The sequence below is a fragment of the Quercus robur genome, chromosome 4, assembly GCF_932294415.1.
Source record: "Quercus robur chromosome 4, dhQueRobu3.1, whole genome shotgun sequence".
NCBI classification, from domain to species: domain Eukaryota; kingdom Viridiplantae; phylum Streptophyta; class Magnoliopsida; order Fagales; family Fagaceae; genus Quercus; species Quercus robur.
The window spans coordinates 74,401,029-74,424,789 of NC_065537.1; the positions used below are offsets into that span (position 1 = coordinate 74,401,029).

At 33.0% G+C, this 23,761-nt stretch overlaps 2 protein-coding genes and 1 long non-coding RNA gene across 3 annotated transcripts; 2 read left to right on the plus strand and 1 right to left on the minus strand.

Moving 5' to 3' along the window:
• The first annotated feature begins 11,668 nt into the window (after positions 1–11,668).
• Positions 11,669–12,581, plus strand: LOC126723715 (dirigent protein 22-like). The gene has a single exon (XM_050427494.1). It carries the CDS (start codon positions 11,725–11,727, stop codon positions 12,286–12,288), a length of 564 nt encoding a protein of 187 aa, XP_050283451.1. The 5' UTR covers positions 11,669–11,724; the 3' UTR covers positions 12,289–12,581.
• A 4,604-nt stretch (positions 12,582–17,185) lies between these two features.
• LOC126723716 (dirigent protein 22-like) lies at positions 17,186–19,936 on the plus strand. The gene is made up of 2 exons (XM_050427495.1): positions 17,186–18,391; positions 19,247–19,936. Exon 1 carries the CDS (start codon positions 17,226–17,228, stop codon positions 17,778–17,780), a length of 555 nt encoding a protein of 184 aa, XP_050283452.1. The 5' UTR covers positions 17,186–17,225; the 3' UTR covers positions 17,781–18,391; positions 19,247–19,936.
• A 296-nt stretch (positions 19,937–20,232) lies between these two features.
• On the minus strand, positions 20,233–22,239 carry LOC126723717 (uncharacterized). The gene is made up of 2 exons (XR_007654427.1): positions 22,012–22,239; positions 20,233–20,878 (listed from the first exon to the last, which is right to left on the minus strand). It is a non-coding gene; the product is annotated as an uncharacterized LOC126723717 (long non-coding RNA).
• Positions 22,240–23,761: the final 1,522 nt, after the last annotated feature.

Here is a 23,761-nt window from a genome sequence, read left to right on the forward strand (position 1 = left end):
TTATCTTGGCATGGTTTACACCTAATCTTAAATACATGACTTTTTAGAGTAATTTATAACCTTTAAGAAAACAATGATCTTTTAAAAATCAACTATTTATGTATCAAAAAATAACTTCCACAAGTTATGATCCACTGTATCTCATCTTATTTTAATAAAGCAAAAAAAAAAAAAAAAAAAAAAATCATTCAAACTTGATCACACGTTCATGTGCCATATGTGCTACATGACACATTCACAGTGCTAATACTAATAGCTATAGGTATTAGAAAAGGAAACCATTAATCATACGAAATTGGATCTTCTCCCTTAATTTTATGAAATGGAGAGGATATAATACTAATCTATTATGCCCTTATACCTGGTACAGTAGACACGACAACAGGTGGTCTTTTGAAGCCGTAAAAAGTTGATGAAAATGTGGTAGTTTTACTATATAGAAGTAGAACTAAGAGCATTTGCAATGAGCTGAACAAATGAGCATTTGCAATGAGCTGAACAATTGTTTGAATACAACAGCTCTGCTAAATAATTTCTCTTCAATTTGTTATTTCCTTCACCAACGGCTCACTCTTTCTACAGTAAAAAAAAAAGAAAAAAAGAAGGGAATAGAAGAAGAATATTTAAACGAAAATATAACAACAACAAAAAAGAGTGGTTTATGAGTTTCTAGCAAAACTTTTGTTAGAAATTTGTTGAGTTCTTTGCCATCGTTTCACGTATATGTAGTAGGTTAGAGACCATTTTTTTACAAAGTTTAGCTACAAAATTAGTTGTAATTTTAGGTTATAACCTTATTCAATAAAATAAACATTACCACATACTAGCTAATGTCCTGTGCGATACACAGACACGATATAAATTTATTTTAAAATATTATATAAGAAATTATCTTTATGACCATGCAACATAAGCTCCTCCTTTATTGATTATTTCCTTACATGGTTAAGATAAATAAAAATCTAATATGAAATGTTGCAACATATTTTCAAAAGTAAAATAAATTCAATCAGTGCTCTTATGTCTATCAAATATTGATATGCATGTCAAAAAAAAAAAAGTCATATAGTTGACGGGGCTTCAAAATTGTGAATCCAAGTCATTTTGTTGAGTTTGCAAAAACCGTAAATGTTAATGTAACTTTGACAAAACACCAAAAAGAAAAACACATATGGGTAATTTTAAGAATTTATTTTGATCAAACCTCTATCAAAGAAAATATTTCTTTTTAATCACTATCATGTTTTATGAGTACATCACTATCGTGTTTTATGAGTACATTAAGGGTGACTATACTTTAGCCTAAGCAAAGATTCAATACGCTTTTAGGCATGTCACAGCCATACATATAGATACTCTAACCAAGCTAATTGCTGAATTAGTACAATCATGAACAATTATTAAATCAGTACCTATAAGCTCAGTTGTATGCTCATCCAAGGCACTGACATTTGTTGGGAAGATGTCTCCCAAATTCTTGCATAGTAGTTGTAGTAGCAACATCACCATTAAGCCCAACAACCAAGGGAGAGAAAAGCATTTATAAGTGAAGGGGTTGATCATTGTAAACATTTATCATTTGAACTACTTTCTTGAGTACGGTTAAGGTTTAGTACCATTCACCTATTAAGTCTTGCTCTATTACAATTATCAACATCATGGATCATTGCTCATCCAAGGCATTGACATTTGTTGGGAAGATGTCTCCCAAATTCTTGCATAGTAGTTGTAGTAGCAACATCACCATTAAGCCCAACAACCAAGTGAGAAAAAAACATTTATAAGTGAAGGGGTTGATCACTATAAACATTTATCATTTGAACTACTTTCCTGAGTATGGTTAAGGTTTAGTACCATTCACCTATTAAGTCTTGCTCTATTATAACTATCAGCATCATGGATCATTGCTATGTCATTAGGCTTTTTACTCCTATGACTTCCACCCCCAAATTTCTTTGACAACTCTATGTTTGTGTAATACATCTATGCAATCTTTTTCTTGTACATGATCATACACCTTCTTTGGAAAAGGTATTTGAAAAAAACTTCCTTTGTTTTGGTTTTTTTTTTTTTTTTTTAATTATGTTTTTTTTCCTGGGGATTAACAACTGTTTTTTTTTTTTTTTAATAAATTTTTTCTTATTGAATTATAAACTAAATACTTCAAATGAATATAATATTTTGGGATTCAACAAACAAATTAATAATTTTTTTTTTCCTGTGTGTTAACAATTATTATTATTTTTTAATTTCCTTTCTCATTGAATTGCAAACAATTTATAGAGACAACTAAACTAAATACTTTAAATGAACATAATATTATGGGATTGAACAACAAATCAATATTTCTTTTTTGTGGGTTAACAATTGGTTTATTTATTTATTGAAGTATAAATAGTTTTTAGAGAGCTAAACTAAATACTTCAAATGAACATAACATTTTGGGATTCAACAATAAATAAATAAATAAACTATATAAGTGGAACATGAAATTTTGAAAATGATCATACTTTTTTGAAATGAAATGTAAATATTGGGAGAGAAATTATAGAAGCATAACTTTTTGATTCCTAAGGAGACGGGGATATATAAAAGAATAGATTTTACAACATGCAAAGCCATTCACCTACACGTGGGGAGGGTCAAGCCTAGGTCATAATAGGTAAGGTAATAAATAGGATTGGGCTTTTCATAAGGTTTAGTCTATTTTTAAAAGGTAGTTCATTGTTTAGAGTAACTGTCAATAATAGTCCATATTTTATGTAATAGTAGAAATAAGTTATTATGATCTATTGGATAACAATTAAAAAAACTTAATGAAAGAGGTTAAAAAAGCTAAATGCAAAATTAAAGCGCCACATGGTAAGAGCTCATGCATTCTTGCATGATGTCTCTCCTTTTATATATATATTTTGAAAATCTTATTGTTAAATTGCATATTCTTTATACTCTTAATACACATGTTAAATTTTGTATCAATCGGATATTATTTACTATGTGATTTATAAATTTATATTTTATGTATAATTTTAAATTACAAAAACTTATAATTTAAATAATTTATTGATCACATAGCTATTGATCTTTAATTTTTTAGAAATTTTGCAAATATGGAGAATATAAAAAGAAGATGTGATTCAATGGTGGATTTGTCAAAATTAATCTCAAATAAAAATATATTTATAGTAAGGTTATAGTCTAAGGCTACAACTAATTTTGTAACTAAATTTTGTCATTTTTTTTTTTTTACTACATGTTCTTTTGGTGTTTCCATCTTTCTACGCATTTGCTCGGTTCATCACAAGCCATAAGTGACCAAACAAAAAGATTTACGATTAAATGAAGAAATGTAAATAATATATCTTATATAACTTTTCCTGCTTCCAATCTTTCCATATTCAAATTGTTACAGCCATTATCAACTAACACACTCTATATAGTGGAACCAAAGTACAAATATAATAGGCTATCCCAAAATGTCTTCTTTTCTCACTAATCAGGCTCTCTTCACCCTCCATTTTCTAATCTTCTCAACCTTTTTCAGCAGTATTTATGGTGTTTTGTTTAAAGAATCGCACAAGCCCCTTGTGGAGAAGAGGAGCCACTCCACTTCTATTTGCATGACACCCTTACTGGCAAAAGCCCAATTGCTGTGAGAATTGTTAGATTACCGCACCAATTCAACGATAGCTGATGACCCATTAACCCAAGGGCCCAAATTCACAACAAAGCTTGTTGGAAGAGCCCAAGGGATATGTTATGGCTGCCAAAAATGGGAGTAGCATTAGCATTGTTGGGAGGGGAACCTTGTGTTAGAAGTAGTGAGACCATTGCGCAACTGCGATTGTCACTCTACAAGTATAAATGCTTGTGGGGTGTGGAGGGCAAGGGCTGAGATTCAAGTCTCCAAGAAGGAATTTCACACACATATATACTTAGATTAGAATAGAGTAGAATTTCTATCTTGTATTAAAAAAAAAAAAAAAAAAGTGGTGAGAGAAATGCCAATTATTGGAGGTACTTGAAAGCTTTAGCATTCAACTTTGGCTTTCCCCATAATTCATATTGAATACAAAATTATCAACTTTGATATATTATTATATTCTTAAATATTAATGAACATAAAAAAAATTATATAGTTCATTATAAATAAATACAAAAGTATCCAATACAAAAACATTATGCATCAAAATTATGGTTGACAATCTTTGAAGGAATAAAGATAGCAATTCAATATATTATCATATAGCAATAAAGAAAATGAACAACAAAATCTTAACTCACAAAGAATATGCATAAAACTTACTAAAAATCTAAAAAAAAAAATCATATTATAAAAAAAATAAAAAAATACCCGTGTGTGTATATATATATATATATATATATATATATATAAACAAAGAATAAATCTAAGCACCTATACAGTGCAGAAGAAAAAAAAAAAGAAATCATAAGGCACATCCACACGTGCTTTCTTGAAGGCTAAAATATATAATTAAACAAAATAATAATATTGGTAAAAAAATGATGATGATTGATAAGAGAGAGAGAGAAGAAAATGCATCCTTGCATATTCACTTCAGCAAAGAGTCAAAGATATGATGCTGCACCTAGACAAAAAAAAGGGATTAATAGTTGTGTTGAGATAAGAATTTTTGTGTTGAGAAGAAAGAAAATGGGCAATGAACTGGCATTGGCAGTAGCTGCAACACTAAAAGCTTCTTCCTTGAGTTAAGAGAGATGAGAAAAAAAATTGAAATTATGTTGAGAAATAGGTTGTCAGTGACGAGAGTTAGTTATTATTCATTGGGTTATAATTTTTTTTGGACAATTGAGAAGACAAACTGTTACTTTGGACTAACAATAAATCTTTGGAATAATTGGGAGAGACTGGTAATAAAGTTTTGGACAATTAAGGAGGCTAACTAAAAATCCATTAGATTAACTAGAAATCTTAGAAACAATTGGGGGGCCAGTTCTAATTTTTTGGGGGCTATATATATATATATATATATATATTTAGAGAGTTTCATCCAATGATAACTCTTTTTAGAGAGCTTTAATCAGTTTTGGTATAGACAATAATTGAATTATCGAATAACTCTTATTCAATTATCAAAGATTTTATCAATTGAGTTAGTTAGAACTCACAATTATATTCTATTACTAGTATAACTGTAGGAGAAAATAAAAATTTTAGGGGAGAAATGTAGCTCCGCCCTTAGACTCAACTACAGGGCTTTGGTACAAGAGCACGTTAAATCAGACAAAAGGCTTACCAAAGCCTCAACTAGTGGTTGGGCCCTTTAATACTTGGTACTCAAAGGTCCAGCCGAAGTTTAACAATTTAGATTCAAAGGGCCCAATTGGGAAGATGCCTTTTAAAAAATGCAACTATTTTATTTTTATGAACCCACCTTACTGTTTCTCAAAAGACAAAGACCGGCTATGAAGCCCAAGCTCAAGATGCTTCAGAAAATCAGCAAAAAAATTAGTACCAGCCCAGCCCATAAATAAGTAAATCCTAATTCCCTCACCGACACAATCAGCATAAGTGCGATCATTATAAGTGCGGCAAAATAGCCAGCCCGGGGGTTCAAATGAACAACCCCGGCCGAAAAACAAAAATTATATATTTTTTTTAGAAGCAACAAAAATTATATAGGACAAGGTTTAGTCACAAAATTAATTGTACCTTAAGACTACAATTTTACTTAATATTTTTTTATTGAAAGTAAATTTTGACAAATTCATAATTGGTTTACAACTTCTTATATCATCCATACTTGCAAAATTTCTAGAAAATTAAATATTAATAGTTATGTCATCAATAAATTGTTTAAATTGCATGTTTTTGTAATTTAAAATTATGTAGAAAATATAAACTTACAGATCATATAGTAAATAACATCTGATTGACATAAAATTTGACATGTGTATTAAGAACGTAAAGAACATATAATTCAACAGTTAGATTTTCAAAATATGTACTAATATTTATTTTATTGAGTAAAGTTGTAACCTTAGACTACAACCAGTTTTCTAGTTAATCTTTTTCCAATCATATATATATATATATATATATATTTGACTCCCCCTAAAATAAAATTTTGAACACCCTAATTCTAAATTTTGTTTAATCATAGCTAAAATAAGCTTGAATATGATTATTTTCTAGACTCACAATTGACATCACTTTTTTACATATCTTTAATAACTTCCTACCTAGATTTTTTTGTGAAAGTATTGTGCCAATAGCTCTACTCTTAAAATTGCTCATTTGTTATAAATAAATAAACTTTCTCTTTGAATTCTGGCTTAATTTGCCTTCAACAGTGGAATGAATTTTTTTTTCTTCATCATCAACAAAAAATCCACCACTCTTAGTACAAAAAAAAGAAAAAAAATTACACCACCTGTACAACCAACTAATCTATATCTATATTTGTGATTCTTTCCTCATATATACTCATTCTCTTTGTCTCTCTTTCACCATTCTATATTTTCTTTCTATCTAATCAAGTAGTTTGATTTTCAAGTCCAAAAAAATTTTAATGCTTGCTCCAATTTCAAGAAAATGACCACATATATAGTTAAAAGATCATGCATTTCAAAAGCAAAAATTTATATCAATTATTACTATTTTTTTCTTAGTTTCATGTTTACTCTCAATCCTACTCCTGAGTGTGTTACTATTCTTCTTTATTATATATTTTGGTTTAATTGATATAACACATAAATAAAATAAATTATTATTAATTTGACAAAAATGTATGATTAGTTATTTAATAATATTTATTTATGCATTCAATGACGGTTCTTTTTCCAATCTTTAAACTATTAATTATTAGGGATAATTATAGATTATCCACCTGTGGTTTAGTCCGAATTTAACTTACCCACCGATGGTTTTATTTTTAACACTTTACCCACCCGTGGTTCACTCCGTCTATACTCCGTAACCCACCTCTAATTTTTCCGTTACTCTAACACATTTCATCAAAAAATCAAATAAGAAATCAAATCAAAGACTCCTCTCCCAAACACTCTCTACACTTGCTCACCCACTTGGATTTCTTGATCACCTAAATGAGACAATTCTAATCACCTTGTAGTCGTTAGATTTGTGATCATAACGAAATCCAAAACCTTCATATGTGTAGTCCACGTGAGATGGACAATGAAAATGACGTGTGGGAAGGACCTTGAATTCTCTGATTGCTGGATTCCATAAGGCTATGCGGTAGAGATCATCATTGGGATGTTGATTAGAAATCAAAAAAGGACGATCCTAGAGGCAAATTACCCTGTTGATGCAGGCACCCAATATGTTCAGTTCCTGCATGTCATCATTGAAAAAGGGATTTCCAGATTGAGATCAAGATTGCCATTATCATTAGAAACAGGGTGCGAAGACAAGACACTGTTTTTGGTGATACGATCTCGATGACTGACAAGAAGAGTTGGGTTTTTTTGAGAAAAATAATGGTGGTGTTTGGCAATGAAACCTGGGTTTTGGAAAAGTGTAGACCATGACTTGTTTACGCACGTGAATCGCTTTAGAGATTTCACGAGAAGCCTTGACAGGATGTCCTCCACCAAGCTTTCTGGTAGATTGGCGCTCGCCATGTTGAATTATTGATGATGATGATGATTGGACGGCGCAATCCAATCTAATTAGTGATTGAGCAAGCATAGAGAGTGTTTGGGAGAGAAGTGTTTGATCTGATTTCTTGTTTGATTTTTTTATGAAATGTGTTAAGAGTAACAGAAAAATTAGAGATGGGTTACAGAGCATAGACGGTGGGTAGGTAAAGTGTCAAAAATAAAACCATGGGTGGGTAAGTTAAATTCGGGCTAAACCATGTATAGATAATTTGTAATTATCCCTAATTAGTATTTTAGGCTATTGTACAACATAATTGTATTGTATACTAAATTGAATTCAAAATACTATTTTAGATTAATGAAAGCTGTATATATAGGAAAAATAATAATCATTTTATTTTTTACTCCCCGCAACAAATTTCTAGCTCCAATACTATTGACCCTCCCAGAAAAAAATTCTGCAAGTCGTCATTGAACCGAACACAAACACAAACACTCAAACACCAAACTCTGAGAGAGGCTGAAGTTGGACTGAATCTGAAACCCTCACCACTCACTGAACCACCATGGAAAAACGGGTAGGAAAAATATGAAGAGGTCTGGTCAGCACCATCGTGTGCGTTTCACAAATTGCTGCCATCCCTACAAAAGAAACTTGAAAATAGTCGTTTCGATGTCCTCACACAATAACCATGTGCACAGTAATTTTATGAGGAGAAATCCATCTTTTTGTAAGTTTTATGGTTTAATCTATCTACCCTGAGTGAAAAGGAGGCTCACAAGTCTAAGCTTTCCTTTTGCTCAGGGTTAAATAGATCGAACCTCAAGTCTGAACATTGGAGATTTGAGATGTTGGACCTGTGGCACCGTCACCAATATTGATTACCACGACGAAACTTGTGTTACTTGTACTGACTAATTTATTTTGTAGTGTTTATCCCTCTATTATCAATATAGGTTAGGGTTAATTATACTCTACTTTACGTGTTAATATAGGGGTTAATTTTTAGTCTAATTAAGTCTCTAGGAAGGAGTTTCACACACATATACACTTAGATTAGGTTAGAGTAGAATTCTATCTTGTTAAAAAAAAAAAAAAAAAAAAAAAAAAAAAAAAAAACTCCATTTACCAGTTTATTAAATGAGGAGCTTTAATTCATTAAAAATAAAATAAAATAAAACTGAAAATGTGAGCAGTCATCATCTAGTTGGTACAGTGCCACGGCAATTTTTGAAAAAGTAGATCACAGGTGCCACAGGATACATTTATTAATTAATTATTAAATATATATTTAATTATATATTTTATTTATATTTAAATTCTATATATATATTGTTAGTAATTAATAAAAAAATGTTATTACTCATTGTTATTCTTAAGCCAATTGATATAAATTAATGAATGTAATATCATTCAATGAAGGTAATATAGTGTTTTAAAAGAAATATCATAATAATAAAGTGATTAGATTGGTTATTTTAAAATTCAAGTTAGGGTATTTTTTGTAAATAAACAAACATTGTTGGGGCTAGGAAGCTTCCATGAAGCTCCTTTTTCACTTAAACCACACTCCACCATCTGCCACATGCAATGACATCTCCACTCCTATTTCACTTAAAATCCAGGCCGCACCATGCGTCCTAGTCACATCCTACACAGATGCAACTACCATTTAGCAAAATAGGAGTGAGATGAACACAATAATTTTCTTATTGGAATTTTCTCTCTTATTTGAAGTTTTTTTTTTCTTTTTTAAATACCTAGAAAAATCTTTTTCTTAAAAATGATAACTTATTTCCCTTTTGCAAACTTTGCTTGTTCAAAAGATTTTTTTTTTTCCAAAAAAAAATAATGCATAATTTTAAAACTTCTTCTTTTCAAAAATAAGATTTTTCTTTAACAAAAAATCAACAACTTTTCCAAACTTTCCTTTCAAAAATAAAATAGAACTAACATTTCAAAATTTGTGTATGCATTGTAATTTAAAACTTTTTCTTGGAATAGCATTGTTGAGAGAATTTGTGCCTATGGTTCAATCTCCATTGAACTCATAGGCACCCATCAAGCTTATATAGCCGCTTTCTTTGCTTTGGCACTAACATATTTTTATTGTCATCTTTTTTGCATGGTAAAAATGAGAAAATTGTGGATGAGAACAAGGTGTTATCCTTCCAACTCCCTTTCTTTATTTGTTGTGCTTTACTTGTATGTAGTAGTTAGTATTCATGTTCTATCTATGTAGTAAATATTTTACTCACATGCAATTGTATATTATTCTTCTATTTGCATGCTCCTTCACATGCTATTTATGTATATATCTCACATGCTTTGATTGTAAATATTCTTTAAATTAAATATTCACATGTTATGTTATACATAAATAAATACTCACATGTATATGTGTGTGTGTGTGTGTGTGTATATATATTTTGTTTGTACAAACTTTTTTCAAAAATCGAAATGCCAAGTATCTATTTTCTTTACTTAAAAGATAAAGTTTGGATTAAATTAAAATTGGGTACTATCCTTTGGATAGGCATTGTGGGGTGCCTAACACCTTCTCCATACGTAACCAAACTTCCAAGTCTAAGATTTTTTATTCAAGACTTTTTGTTTACCTTAATTAATAAATCCTTACAATATGTTTAGTTAATTAGGTAACTTAAAATGAATTAGACGAATAGGTGACCAATCAAGCTTAATACAATATCAATGGTTGGTGGCGAATCCTAAAATAAAAGTAAGAAAAAGGGATTCACATGTACACACCTCACCCTAGAAACACAATCACACAAAGAGTCACGTCACCAAAGACCCAATGTCCGATAAACCAAAAGAAATAGGGAAAAAGCCTAAACTAACTTTTCTTTTTCCTTTTTTGGGACGTTCACACTAATCATTGAAAAGTATTTAGGTTTAATTAGGTGTTGTTAGCCACCCTAAATGCCGAAAAAGTTTTTTAAAAAAATTATTAGGAAAATATTTTACGTCGAAGCAATTAAGGCCTTAGGATGTGTTTGGTAGAGTGGATTTTAGGAAGGATAGAAAAAAAAGGAGAGAAAATGAAGAAGGAAAACTTTTAGGAAGTTGTTTGGTTGGAAGGGAGAGAAGAAAATGATGGTGGGGCTTAAGTGTTTTCTCTCTGGACCCACTAAAAAAGTTTTTTCTACAAAATGGGGAGAAATTAAACTTGGTGGGGGAAATTTGATGGCTGAAATTAAACTTCAAAACGTTGCTTTTTTTTTTTTTTTTTTTTTTTTTGTAGCCTTTTGCTTTCCTTAGCTTTTGCCTTTTTTGTTCTTTTATCTCATTTTTTAATACTTTCTTGGGATGTTGCCTTTTTTTTTTTTTTTTTGAGTTGCTTGTCACTTTTTTGTTTTAATTGAGCATCATTTTTTAATAAGGATGTATTAGTATATTTATACAAGCTCACTTGTCCCATTCCTCCACTTTTTCACTCTCAAATAAACAAAAAAGAGAGAAATTAAAATTTTTTTTATTCTCCTACCATTTTCTATCCTTCCACTTTTTTACTTGGAAAATTATTAGGTACTTCCGAAGTATCATAAATGCGTACTGATGGGACCCACCATTCATGTGAGAGGAGGGAGCACGTATTTATGGTACTCCGGGAGTACATAATAATTTTCTTTTTCACCCCTCCAATCAAATGGACCCTTAGATTGAATGAAATTTCTTTTTGTTAGTACGGCATTAGGGTTGAGATTTAATTCTTCTTTCGTTGTTTTCCTAGGATTAGGATGAGGCCAAAGAATTAAAAGGGGGAAGGGGAAGAAACATGTTGGTTTTCTAAAAATGGTACAGACTCATTTTGCGTGTTAATGGATTTCTTGTGATGAGTGGAAGCATAATCATTCTTTCTTCAAAATTACAACAACTTTCCCCGAAATCTTGAAAGCCCATAAAAAAGCCAACAAAAGGAATGGTTTCTTCAAGATGCATCAACCTGCAGGCTATTCCTTTTTAAAAGTTCATGTAACTTTAATAATGTTAAGAAAATCAACTTTGTCCTTTGCCTTGTCTATAAAATGATTCATGTGTAATGTGTTCCTACTAAAAAAAGACATAGAACAGTGCTAGTGACAATTCCCAAAATGGCTTGTTTTCTCTCTTTCACTGTCTTCACCCTTTACTTCACCCAGTTCTCTATCTTTTTCAATACAATCAATGGAGTTTTTATTGAGGAAGTCGTAGAGGACATAGCAATAAAGCGAGATGACAAGACGACCCACCTCCACTTCTACTTCCATGACATTGTAGGTGGCAAAAACCCAAGTGTTGTGAGAATTGCAGGGCCACCAGACAGTTTTATTGGGAACTTTGGCAACACAATGATGGCTGATGATCCACTAACTGAAGGGCCAAAACCCACATCAAAACTTGTTGGAAAAGCTCAAGGCCTCTATGCCATGGCTGCTCAAAATGATTTGGCATTGCTTATGGTTATGAACTTTGTATTTTTGGAAGGTCAGTATAATGGTAGTAGCATTAGCATTCTTGGGAGAAATGCAGTGCTTCTTGATCAGAGAGAAATGCCTATTGTTGGAGGTAATGGGCTTTTCAGGTTTGCTCGCGGCTATGCATTGGCACATACAATTTCAGCTGATCCTAGCACAGGAGATGCCATTGTTGAGTACAATGTTTATGTACGGGCTTAGCACGACATAGCCACATTCGATCAATAGCAGTGGTAGTTTTTGTTGTTTTTCTTTTGGCAAGTTACATGTACCAATGGATCTTAAATTCGCATTCTCATTCTTCTAATACTTATAAGAGAAGGAGGTGCCAAATAAGCTAGAGGTCATTGGCATATATGTTGATATTTCCTTGTGCTTTCTTGGCTATGTTTTTATTTATATAGTTGTTTTCACGAATACAGTAGTCTATTGTATTAGGCGCAATGGTTGCCTCAGATATATTGTTGCAATGAAACTGAGTGAAATTCTATATATATATATATATATATATATATGCCTTGTCTACCACATTTAAATTCCCAACCAAATGTCTCTTCTAACTACTGAGTAACCTCTTTTTCTTTTTCTTTTTCTTTTTTTAATTTTTTTAACTACTGAGTAACCTCTTCAACTACCAAATTCATTTATATCATGTTTGAACAGTCTTCTCTTTACAGATCTAGTCGAACAATAAACTGGTATAAACACAAATTATGTTGACTCAATATGCGTATATATCTTACATTTTCAGTCCCAAAAAAAAAACAACATTCTTCTAGTCAAGAGCACTCTCATCAGGTGTGCTAAATGTGCTAAATGCTATAATATTTGACATTTGGCACATCAAACTCCAAAATATGAGCTTCATCAAGTGTTCTATATGTGCCATTTTTTTGGAACATGCTACAGTACGCTCTTAAATTTGAGAGCATACTGTTCACCTTTACTATAATTTATATTACTTTTTTATTCTTGCTGGGCCCACTGCCTCTGTCTCCTCATCTCCTCTTTCTTCCCTATGTCTCCTCATCTCCTTCACCGAAATGTATCGGCTCTCTCTCTCTCTCTCTCTCTCCACGTCACTGCCTCCCTCTCCGACGAAACTCAAGCCGGAGCATCAAGCCACGCCACATGAACCCGATCTACACTCTCAGATCGTCGTCCACCAACACAGCCACACAAACCAGATCGCCGTCCACCAACACAGCCACACAAACCCGATCTACACTCTCAGATCGCCGTCCACCAACACAGCCACACAAACCCGATCTACACTCTCAGATCGCCGTCCACCAACACAGCCACACAAACCCGACCCACCACATCCATAACAACCCATGGCCTGATCACCACGCCACGCCACGCTGCCGAGCTTGTCGTGCCATCCACCACGTCATCGAAACCTCCCACTATCAGATTTCTCTTAATCGGCCTGCAGTGGTGGGTTTTGCCTTTGGGTTTGTTTGATTTGGTTGTGTTTTTTGCCGTGCCGATCTCTCTGGTTGTGTGTGTGTGTGTGTGTGTGTGTTTTTTTTTTTTTTTAATAAATTGAGGTGGCGTTGGTGGATGTAGGTTTGTGCTGGTGGTGGTTGTCGATGTTGTTGCGGCAGTGGTGGTTATGCCGTTGTTGTTAAGGATGAGGATGAGGATGATAGGGAGTAATTAACATATTATTTTATTGTGTAGAAAATATTATTTTAATGTATAGAATTGAAGTATAGAACATCTGATAAATGGTATGTTGTAAAATGATGTGTTAAAATGATAAAGTAGGTTTTTGATGTGTTAAAATGACATTTTTTATGAGAGAGCTGATGGGAATGCTCTTAGCATGTGATGCCAAATGATATTTCCCCTTAATTCTTACTCAAAACTTTAGCTTTCATACTTTTCCCACCAAAAAAAAAAAAAAAAAAAAAAAAAACCTCATGCTCACCATAATCTCATGTGATTAGGGAGCGGGAATGAGTGAGAGTTTATTCATACTCATTATCATCAAATATATATGTATCAAATACTAATTTTAATTCTAAGGTTAACATGATATTTGCACCTATATACCATCTTCCTTCTCTTTTAGCAAAATTTTGAAATTTACTTATTGGATTTATATTTTACGAAATGGTTGCATACAATACCTTTCTCATACAGTGAATCCCAAGTAAGACGGATATCGTATGCAATCGATACACAAAATACTCTCCTAGTATTGACATTTGACTCCCCTTTGAAAATGGGCCTGGACAAGTATATATCTAGGCTTTAGTACAAGAGCATGTTAAATAAGACAAAAGACCAAAGCCTCAACTAGTGCTTGGGCCACTTAATACTTTGTACTCAAAAGGTCCAACCCAAGTCTAACTATTCAAATTAGTAGGGCCCAATTGGGATTAAGCTTATAAAAATTTGCAGCTATTTTATGAACTGACCTTACATGTTTCTCAAAGACCGGCTATGAAGCCCAAGCCCAAGCTCTTCATAAAGGCAGCAAAAAAGTAGTACCCTTGGATGAGTAATGAGTTCGTCGATAACTTTTTACTTTCTATAAAGCTTAAGCACCCTTAGGAAAAGCCCACCAAACTCTACTATATTCACGCATGAGAACATTGAACTAGAATTATCAGTTAGCATATCTTATTGTCATGCAACATATTTGAGTTGAAAAAAGTCACAGAGAAAATCTAGGGACACAATGTTACAATTTTTACCACAAATGGTGAGTGTTGGAGAAAAAGTTATGAGTTTATATGAAGGTGATAGTAAGTCAATCACAGTCTATCACATCAAAGTTGTGACACAAAAGTTATGATTCTAGAAGAACTCATAATGCAATTTATTGGAGTAGTAGACCAAATACATAATTTTTTTTTTTTTATTTTTTTAGTGGCTAAAATGTACTTTTAATCACCTTTAAATTGGACTCTTGATTTTTAAAACTTGCAATTTTAAATCTCAACAATTAAAATGATGTCAATTTATTTCTTTTCTTGTGGTCAGACACATTTTTACCATTAAACTTACTAAAAATAACATTTTTTTTCCTTATCTAAAACAATGTTGTCTTTATTAGTGTCAAGATTCTAACAGATGTTAACAAAATGGGCACAATAATATGGTTGTATACTTACAAATTTTTATAAGTAAATCGATTTAGAAGAGATCATAAAAGTTAAATTATATGGTGTAAAACAAAAAGAAAGTCTAGAGACAGAGAAATTGTATACCTAAAATTTCACTCTTTTTGTCTTTAGAGGGTGCTAAAGTTATATGATTCAATCTTGCAAGAGTAATATTACAAATATAACAAATTTTACACATGTTAAATTGGTAGGTTATTATTGATTCTCATATTGTTTAATATTGACATTACTTTTATTACCCACACTTAACAATATGCCACGTCATACAATTGTAAAATCTATTCTGAATTTTAGTATGTCGACATACTTATTGTATTAGTCCCAATGTTCTGGGCTCGAGCCTGTGGCCTGTGTCTATGCTTGCACAATTTTTCAGGCTGAGCTATACGTGGGTTAAATTTAGTCCAAATTTGGCCAATTAAATCAGTTGTGTCTATTTGTTAAGCAATTTACGGCATCTTCTCTTCTTTTCCTAGAACAACCTGTCCCATATATGTTCCCAAAAAAAAAAAAATTGCATTTGCATAGTTGTACTTGTATGCAATTAACAGTTGCTTTTGTGTGTGTATCAGATTCATTTTTGTAAGACAAGGATCGTTCAAGAATACTATGCAGTTGTAGCAACTTACATTAAGTTACATACAAGAAAAATTAAAGAAAGCTGCCAGAAATAAAGTTATATAGCCTTGTTTATGAAGCAAGCATGCTCATCTTCAATCATTTGTTTCCTCTGAGGCAAAAAGAAAAGTGGTATGGACACCACAATGGAGAATCTCAGTGTTGAACCAGTATTCTCCAATTAAAGCACATACACCGGGGGACCAATTTAGACTCTCATAACACTCCAAATTTGGGAACAATCACATCAGATCATCAGAATATTCTACTGCCTATGGAGATCATTTAACTCAGCTTCATCATTACTTCCAAGAATGGGCCACACTAGTGTACAAAAGGGGAATTTTTTGTTTTTTCCGGTGCATTTGAGACTTGAAAGAAAGCTATACCAATTGCTTTTCTTCTTTACACCATACCCTACAAATTCAACTATTCAATACCAAAATTAGTCCTAAGTTGTGAGTTTGGCTTTTGGATATTAGCATTTTAGTATGTTTAACTTATTTATTTATGTACAATTCATTAAACTCTCACTTTCTTCTTTTTTTTTGGGTACAACTATACTTTTGCCAACTTTCAATAAATAAACAAATTGCTTTCACCGTAAAGCTTCTTTTTTTTCGGTTCTGCATTTTGGTACCAACCATTTAAATGAAATGCCACACACATGCAATTCAACTTTTTTCTCATTTAAATGATTAAATATGCACCTATCATCTATGGTTGAAGCTTAATGCGATGATTTTCCAGTTCAAATTTTGTGATTAACATGTGCGAAGGACCAAGATCTCACTTCATGATAAGGTTGAAAAGTGCAATAAAAAATAAAAATCACCATGAAGTTAATCAAACCTGGTTAACAATGCAACACTGAGATAACAATTAAAATATTATGAAATACAAGACTAGCCAAATTTATCAAAACATTGGAAGGTATGAAAAAAAGCCATGTTTTAGGTTAGGCCATCTCTTAACTGGAAGATGAACTCTCTAACATGATTTGGAATACTAGTATATCAAGATTAGCAAATAGTAGAATATATGATTATCTAAGGCAATCCATGGTCATGCTTTTGTCATTAGCTTTTCGATCCACACATTTAGCATAGTTTTACCAGCTTGAGCAGGAGAACTTTATTTCTTGGAACAAAGCGTGACCATCATTGTTAATGGTGAGAACCATCTTCATCAACAAGACTTGCAGCCCCCAAGAATCATGAAAGCATTCACTTTCCTTTTCCTTCATTACTTTGGTGAATGCAATTGCGCATCATATGCCACAAACCATTTTAAAACTTATCTAATAGCCACTTTTTACTACCCTATAAATACTCTCCTCCACCACTAAACAACACAGTAAGAAATTAAAACTGTTTCAATATGGCTTCTGTTCTCACTTTATTCTCCTTCTATGTCATGCTCTTCTCAACTTCCTGCTTCACCACCATCAATGGAGTATTCTCAGAACAATCCCCCATGGACATAACGACAAAACGCATGGAGAAACTGACCCACCTCCACTTCTATTTCCATGACACCCTTGATGGCACAAACCCGACTGCCATTAGAATCGCTGGGCCATCAGAAAGGTCATTTGGCACTACTATGATGGCAGATGACCCATTGACAGAAGGGCCAGAGGCAAGTTCAAAGCTCGTGGGAAGAGCACAGGGCATCTATGCATTGGCTTCTCAACATGACATTGGTTTGCTTGTGGTGATGAATTTCGCTTTCTTGAAAGGTATGTATAATGGGAGTGCACTTAGCGTTCTCGGGCACAATCCGATTCTTGATAGGGTCAGGGAAATGCCAATCGTTGGAGGAAGTGGAGTTTTCCGATATGCTCGGGGCTACGCTTTGGCGAAGACAGTTCAGTTCAACCAAAAGACCGGAAATGCTGTGGTTGAATACAATGTGTCTGTCTTGCATTTCTGAGGGGGTTCCAAGTTCTTCAGTAATCAATATTGTTTGAGAGTTGTTTTAGTATTCCAAGTCAGTCATGCATGCATGTCTGTAGACTGTAGTATTGTTTCTACTATAGGAAAGTACTGTCATTTCCCTAGTAACAATAGAATAAGGCCTATTCTCAATTAGCAAATATTGTTTCTCTATTCTAAAACGAGTGACTGGTTAGGTCCTCAGAAAATTGCGAGTATATTACTCATCAAGACTACTCTACCTTATGTAACTACAATGAGGTATATCACATGTTAGAGAGACGAGTATTCATGATCCATCAACTTCTATAAAACATTGTCGAGCTTAACTTTGGTCAGGAGCTGGCGTAAAAGTCCTGTTTTACGCCACCAATGAATAAAAGCCATGTCATAATATTAATGGAAAATCAATATACTCTAGCACACACAATCATAACTCCATTAAACCTACAATCCTCAACACGAATGCACGATATTCTCTCAGACCTTAAGAACTAAACGCCTAAACCCCAAATCCATCTCCTCCTCTCCTCACCGGCGCTCCACCCCGCCACATCCGCCGCCACACACGCCATTTCTGGAGCTAGCGCCGCCGCACCCAACCTCAAGGTTTGTTTTATGATTTGTTATTTCCCCAAATTTTGGATTTCCAAATTCGAAATTTTGATGGGTTTGGGTTATTTTTTGGATATCAATTTGTTCATATTGGTAAGGGTTTTGTTGATTTGTTATGGATTTTGCTGTTTTTTGGTCTTTTCATGGGTTTTGATTGGATTCTTAAGTGGTAGATTCAAACCCTAAAAAAAAAATCTGATTGTGGTTTTTTTTTTTTTTTTGTTAGTCTGGGTTCTTATGAACTTTTTTTTTTTCTTTCTGCTCCAAATCATGATTCTTGTGCTTCCTTTTTATTGCTCTGCCCGTTGTTTTTTTTTTTTTTTTTTTAATATTTTATTTTAATAGGTAATAGTAACTTTATTGAGAAAACAGTACAACATGTATGAGACAGAGAATGTGAATCTGTTAAGAGTTGTCAGAGTTTTGTTAGATTATTTATAGTAATAACACCATGTAATTCTCATACCATTATTGAAAATCTCCATTGATTATTTACACATTTTCATAGTTAGTACTTTGGCTGCCAACTTTCAAGCACACATGCACAAGTTTTCCCAACAAGGGCAATAAATTGTGTTTGCTCCACTAAAATTTTCAACTCTTAGTGCTTGCATTCAAAATTTTAATTTCCTACTAATCATGATTAAGCAAAGACATTTCTTCTATAAAATCTATCCTTGAGTTCAATATTCATCATCTGCATCTAACAGAAACAGAGAAAGAAGATATATTGCTTCAAGATGTTCAACATTGTTTGGTTCATTTGAGTTGTAATTGCATTGTTAAATTATATGTTAATCTTGGTTCAGTAACTGCTCATAAAATTAACTTATTGGTTTTTAAGTGTAGGCTAATCATGTAGACAGTACTTGTGGTTCTGGTTGCTGTGGATTACTCTTGCTTTGTATCCAAGGTGATGCCAAAAGGTTTCTCTTAGAAGAGGTGACTAATGGTGAAACTAATGTAAAGCCAAATAATCAACCTGAGAAGTCAAGCTCAAAGGGAAATCCAATATTAGGTTCTGTGCCAACAGTTGATGCCTATAATAAGAACAAGGAAAGCAACACTTCTGACGAAGATAACCACAGTGAGAATGATAAGAATGAGAGTTATAAAAGTAATGGTAATCCTTCAGGATCATCGACTGAGAGACACCATCTTTATATAACCACATGCCCGCGTACAAGACCAGATTGTGAGAAGAAGGTGTGAATTAATATGTATACTAGTATAAAATAGAGATAGTGTGGCAAAATATGTCACAATAGGTTTGTATCACATCTTGGATGTTTTCTTCTGTTTTGTTTAGCATATAAGTAAGGTATGCCATATGCGATTGTAAACTTTATAAATGAGCTTTATGATTGAATGGCATTCCTCACACATCCTCAATCAATCACAACATGGATGCTTGTTTCCGATGTTGTGTTAAGTAGTCCAAATGCAATTGTAAGTTTCTCACTATGGTGTTGAGTGAAGTTTCCTTCTCGTCAATGTCAATCAAAACTTGGGATAAACATACTATTTTCACATTATGTTTGTGATAGTTTTCTGTCACAGAGTTTATGTTCAGACAGTTCAGAGGCAAAAAAATGTTTAAGAAAAGATTGTTGTTTAATCACCTTACACCAATTAAAATTGGAGAAAAAATAATCAATGAAACACTACTTTTAGATACTTTTATGACAATTTTGCAAGACAGAAAAGGGCAATTCGTCAAGTTTGGGAAGGTAGAGAAGAAAGATGTCAAAAGTGTTGAAATAGAGATAGGCCATAGCTCCCCAAAAGCTGTAAAGAGGATCAACAATCCTGGAGGGCTCAATTAAGTCCATGAGTTTTCCAATACTACCACTGCGTCTTTGCCAGCATGATTTCAGCTTAAGAAAGTGAACATGAATTTAGGTACAACAAAAGCACCTTTTACTGATACAAAATTGATACAATTGAAGGGTCTGTAATGTACTTCTACTCTTTTAGCTGCTGCCAAAACTAAAAATGATAATGCTAGCTCAAATGGCCAATGGGAAATATGTACACATATACAAAAGCTCCAAAAGAAAACACTACTCTATGCAAAAGACTGACCAAAGAAGGATGCATGTACAACAGTACAAGTATCCATCTTCTGATTATATAGGCACCTTCCCCCATCACAAAAGCAACTCCACTAACTGAAGCTCTAGAGCAAATTGGATCCTTCAACTGGTATGTCGAGAGAGCCAACACAGTCAATTTGAAGCATAGGGTCATTCATCTTTGTAATGGCCAAGTTGATAGTTGATTCATCAGGCACAAGGAAGTTCTCTAACTCTGCTTCCAAAGTCACATGGTAGTCACCATCCAGGCAAGTTTCATGAGTCTTTGTATTTTGCAGGTTCTGGCAATCCTTGAAGGCAGCCATTTCTTTCATTTTTCCCTTTCTTTGAAGGCAACCATTTCTTTCACTCTTTCCCTTTCTTTCTTACTTTCCTCATTATATGGCTGCAAGAATATGGAAAAGATAGTGAGAGTAGGGGACATACATAGACACAATACTAACACTCATAAGTCATATAAATTAACAAAACATATAACATTCCTCCTTCCTGAAGATGTGATATGCAATCCTTAGACCCTGTTGAGCACCTGGACGTTTATTTGTCTCTTTGTTTTTGGATGGTGTTTGTGGGGATAGTTTTGGATCTACAGTTCTAGGACCTGCTAAAATTTGCAAACCCAATTAAACTACCCATATCATTTCATATAAGAATTCTACAGTGTCCAGTGAACTTGGGATAGCTACAAATTTCTTCTCTACACACTCTTTGGAAAACAATAAGCTCCTATGAGCCAAGTCCAACCTTAGAATAGTCCATATTTTAACACAATTTCAATTACATTACTTTCAACTAGTTGAGTTTTGGGTAGGACCATTTAAGAACAATGATGAGAAAACATTGGGGAAATAACCCACGTTCCATTTACCAAGTTGAAGTTTGTATTCATGGGATGAATTTAGGTTTTACCTATTGACTAAGTAAGGAGGAAAAAATTTCAGTGTCAGCTTAGAACTTTATTACAATGCGTTTGTTCTTTATATCTTAAGTAAACAAATAATTTTCCACAATCGACCAATTAAAGGGGTAAACCATGACTAAATAATGTGATGGTTTTTTTTTTTTTTTTTTTTTTTTTTTTTTTTTTCAGCTGATCACTTCATGAAGAATTTTCTCCAATTTCTAAGCCTTAAAAGATTACCACTTTCCAGTAAAACTGTGCATAATTCATCTAACAAAGGGCAGAGCAATACAGGGGATCCAAATACATAGAAAACCTCAAAAAAATTTCATAACTAAAAGGGAAGCACACAAGAATCATGATTCGAAGCCAAAAAAAATTCATAAGAACCTAGGCTAACGAATAAAAAACCACAATCAGATTTTTTTTTTTTTTAGGGTTTGAATCTACCACTTAAGAATCCAATCAAAAAACATGAAATTGCCAAAAAACAGAAAATCCATAACAAATCAACGAAACCCATACCAATATGAACAGATTGGTATCCAAAAAATAACCCAAACCCATCAAAATTTCGAAATCCAAAATTTGGGGAAATAACAAATCATAAAACAAACCTTGAAGTTGGGTGCGGCGGTGCTAGCTCCAGAAACGGCGTGTGCGGCGGCGTATGTGGCGGGGAGGAGCGCCGGTGAGGAGAGGAGGAGATGGATTTGGGGTTTAGGCATTTAGCTCTTTAAGGTCTAAGAGAATATCGTGTATTTGTGTTGAGGATTGTAGGTTTAATTGAGTTATGATTGTGTGTGCTAAAGTGTATTGATTTTCCATTAAAATTATGACGTGGCTTTTATTCATTGGTGGCGTAAAACAGTACAACTAACGCAACAAAAACAATCACGCATTCATACACGTGCAAGAGACGATGAATTGTTTACGAAGTGAAAATCTAACAAGGTAAAATACTCCAAGAAAAACCTAGTCCAACTCGTTAAATCCACTATAAAAAAGTTGTGATACACGTTGACTTATAAGACCTCTAATACAAGTACACAAACATGGTATCTGAGATCCCTTCTCCTGCTGTAACTGCAGATCTAGCCTTCATCTTCACAGTAATCTAACATTAAAAAGTCGATCGTTGAACTCAAAACCGATCGCACAATTACTTTAAGGTCGCTTGAAGATTTTTGCCATCTATATGGTTTAAAAACAGCACTCCAATGACAAAAGTGGAGATCTTGTGTTTAGGTGGCGAATTTTCCACTCTAAAAGTAATTCAATAGGAGAGAATTGGAAGACAAGAATGGGATCGATGGTTTTAATTATGGTAGCTGTCTTCCTTCACTTTCATTAGGGTTAACAGAAGGTCGAAATATATGTATGGTTTGGGCTAGAGGTTGGATTTCGGCCGCGTTCGACAACTATAATTTCACTTGAGGTTTTGGAAAATATCAAGAACTCTCTCCTACGCTCATAAACAAATTTCTATCCTTTGATGTTTTGATTTATATAACAAATAGCTCCATATGAACATTTATTGTCCATCACAAATGAGTCTAAGTACATATTTTTCAAATTAAATTCTCATAAAAAATAACTTCAAAATGATAAAACTTACTAATTAGATTGGTTATATAACCAAAAAATTAAAAATTTAAATAATAGAAATATTAATTTCAGTTGTTAGCCACTAGTCATTTTTAAATGAGCGGGGTTTTTATATTCCTTCAAACCTTAGGCCTTAGGGAAGTTGGTGTAATTTGCGTTTTAAAAACGACTATCTTATTAGCTTAGGCACTCCAGGGTCATGTTTTTGTCACCAGCTGGATAAGAAGAGCTTAATTTACTTGGGCAAATTTAAACACCTAGCTCACTCTGAAATACTCATTTCGCATGTCATGTCACATGTTTTCAGATAGATATTCACAATTAAGCATCCCATTTCCCTTCATTGTTATTGTTGTGAGGCTGAGAGCCATCTTTGATAAAATTTGAAGAATCCCAGAATCATGAAAGCAATAGCTTTCCTTTTCTTTCATCACTTTTGGTGAATGTAACTGCCTATGCCACAAATCATTTGAAAGTTTATGTCATAGCTGTTATAAAATAAAAGGAAGTAGTCGAAAAAATAGAAAAATCTATAAGTGATTGTATATAGAACTTAATATTTAAGTGGTCATCCACTCCTTTTAATACAAAACTGTGTCTATTCTTTGAAATAACTTCATGTGTATATATATATATATATATATATATATATAGCAATATCAAGTCAGTTAGTCTGAAGGAAATAGATGAAGTACTTTACCTATTTTGATTGGGAGATGTTGCTGTAATTGAAAGCCTAAGAAAATTGCTGCTGAAGGC

What these genes read in the sequence shown, in the direction of transcription:
- LOC126723716 (XM_050427495.1), top strand. Translation starts at nt 17,226, where the DNA reads ATGGCTTCTGTTCTCACTTTATTCTCCTTCTATGTCATGCTCTTCTCA.
- LOC126723715 (XM_050427494.1), top strand. Translation starts at nt 11,725, where the DNA reads ATGGCTTGTTTTCTCTCTTTCACTGTCTTCACCCTTTACTTCACCCAG.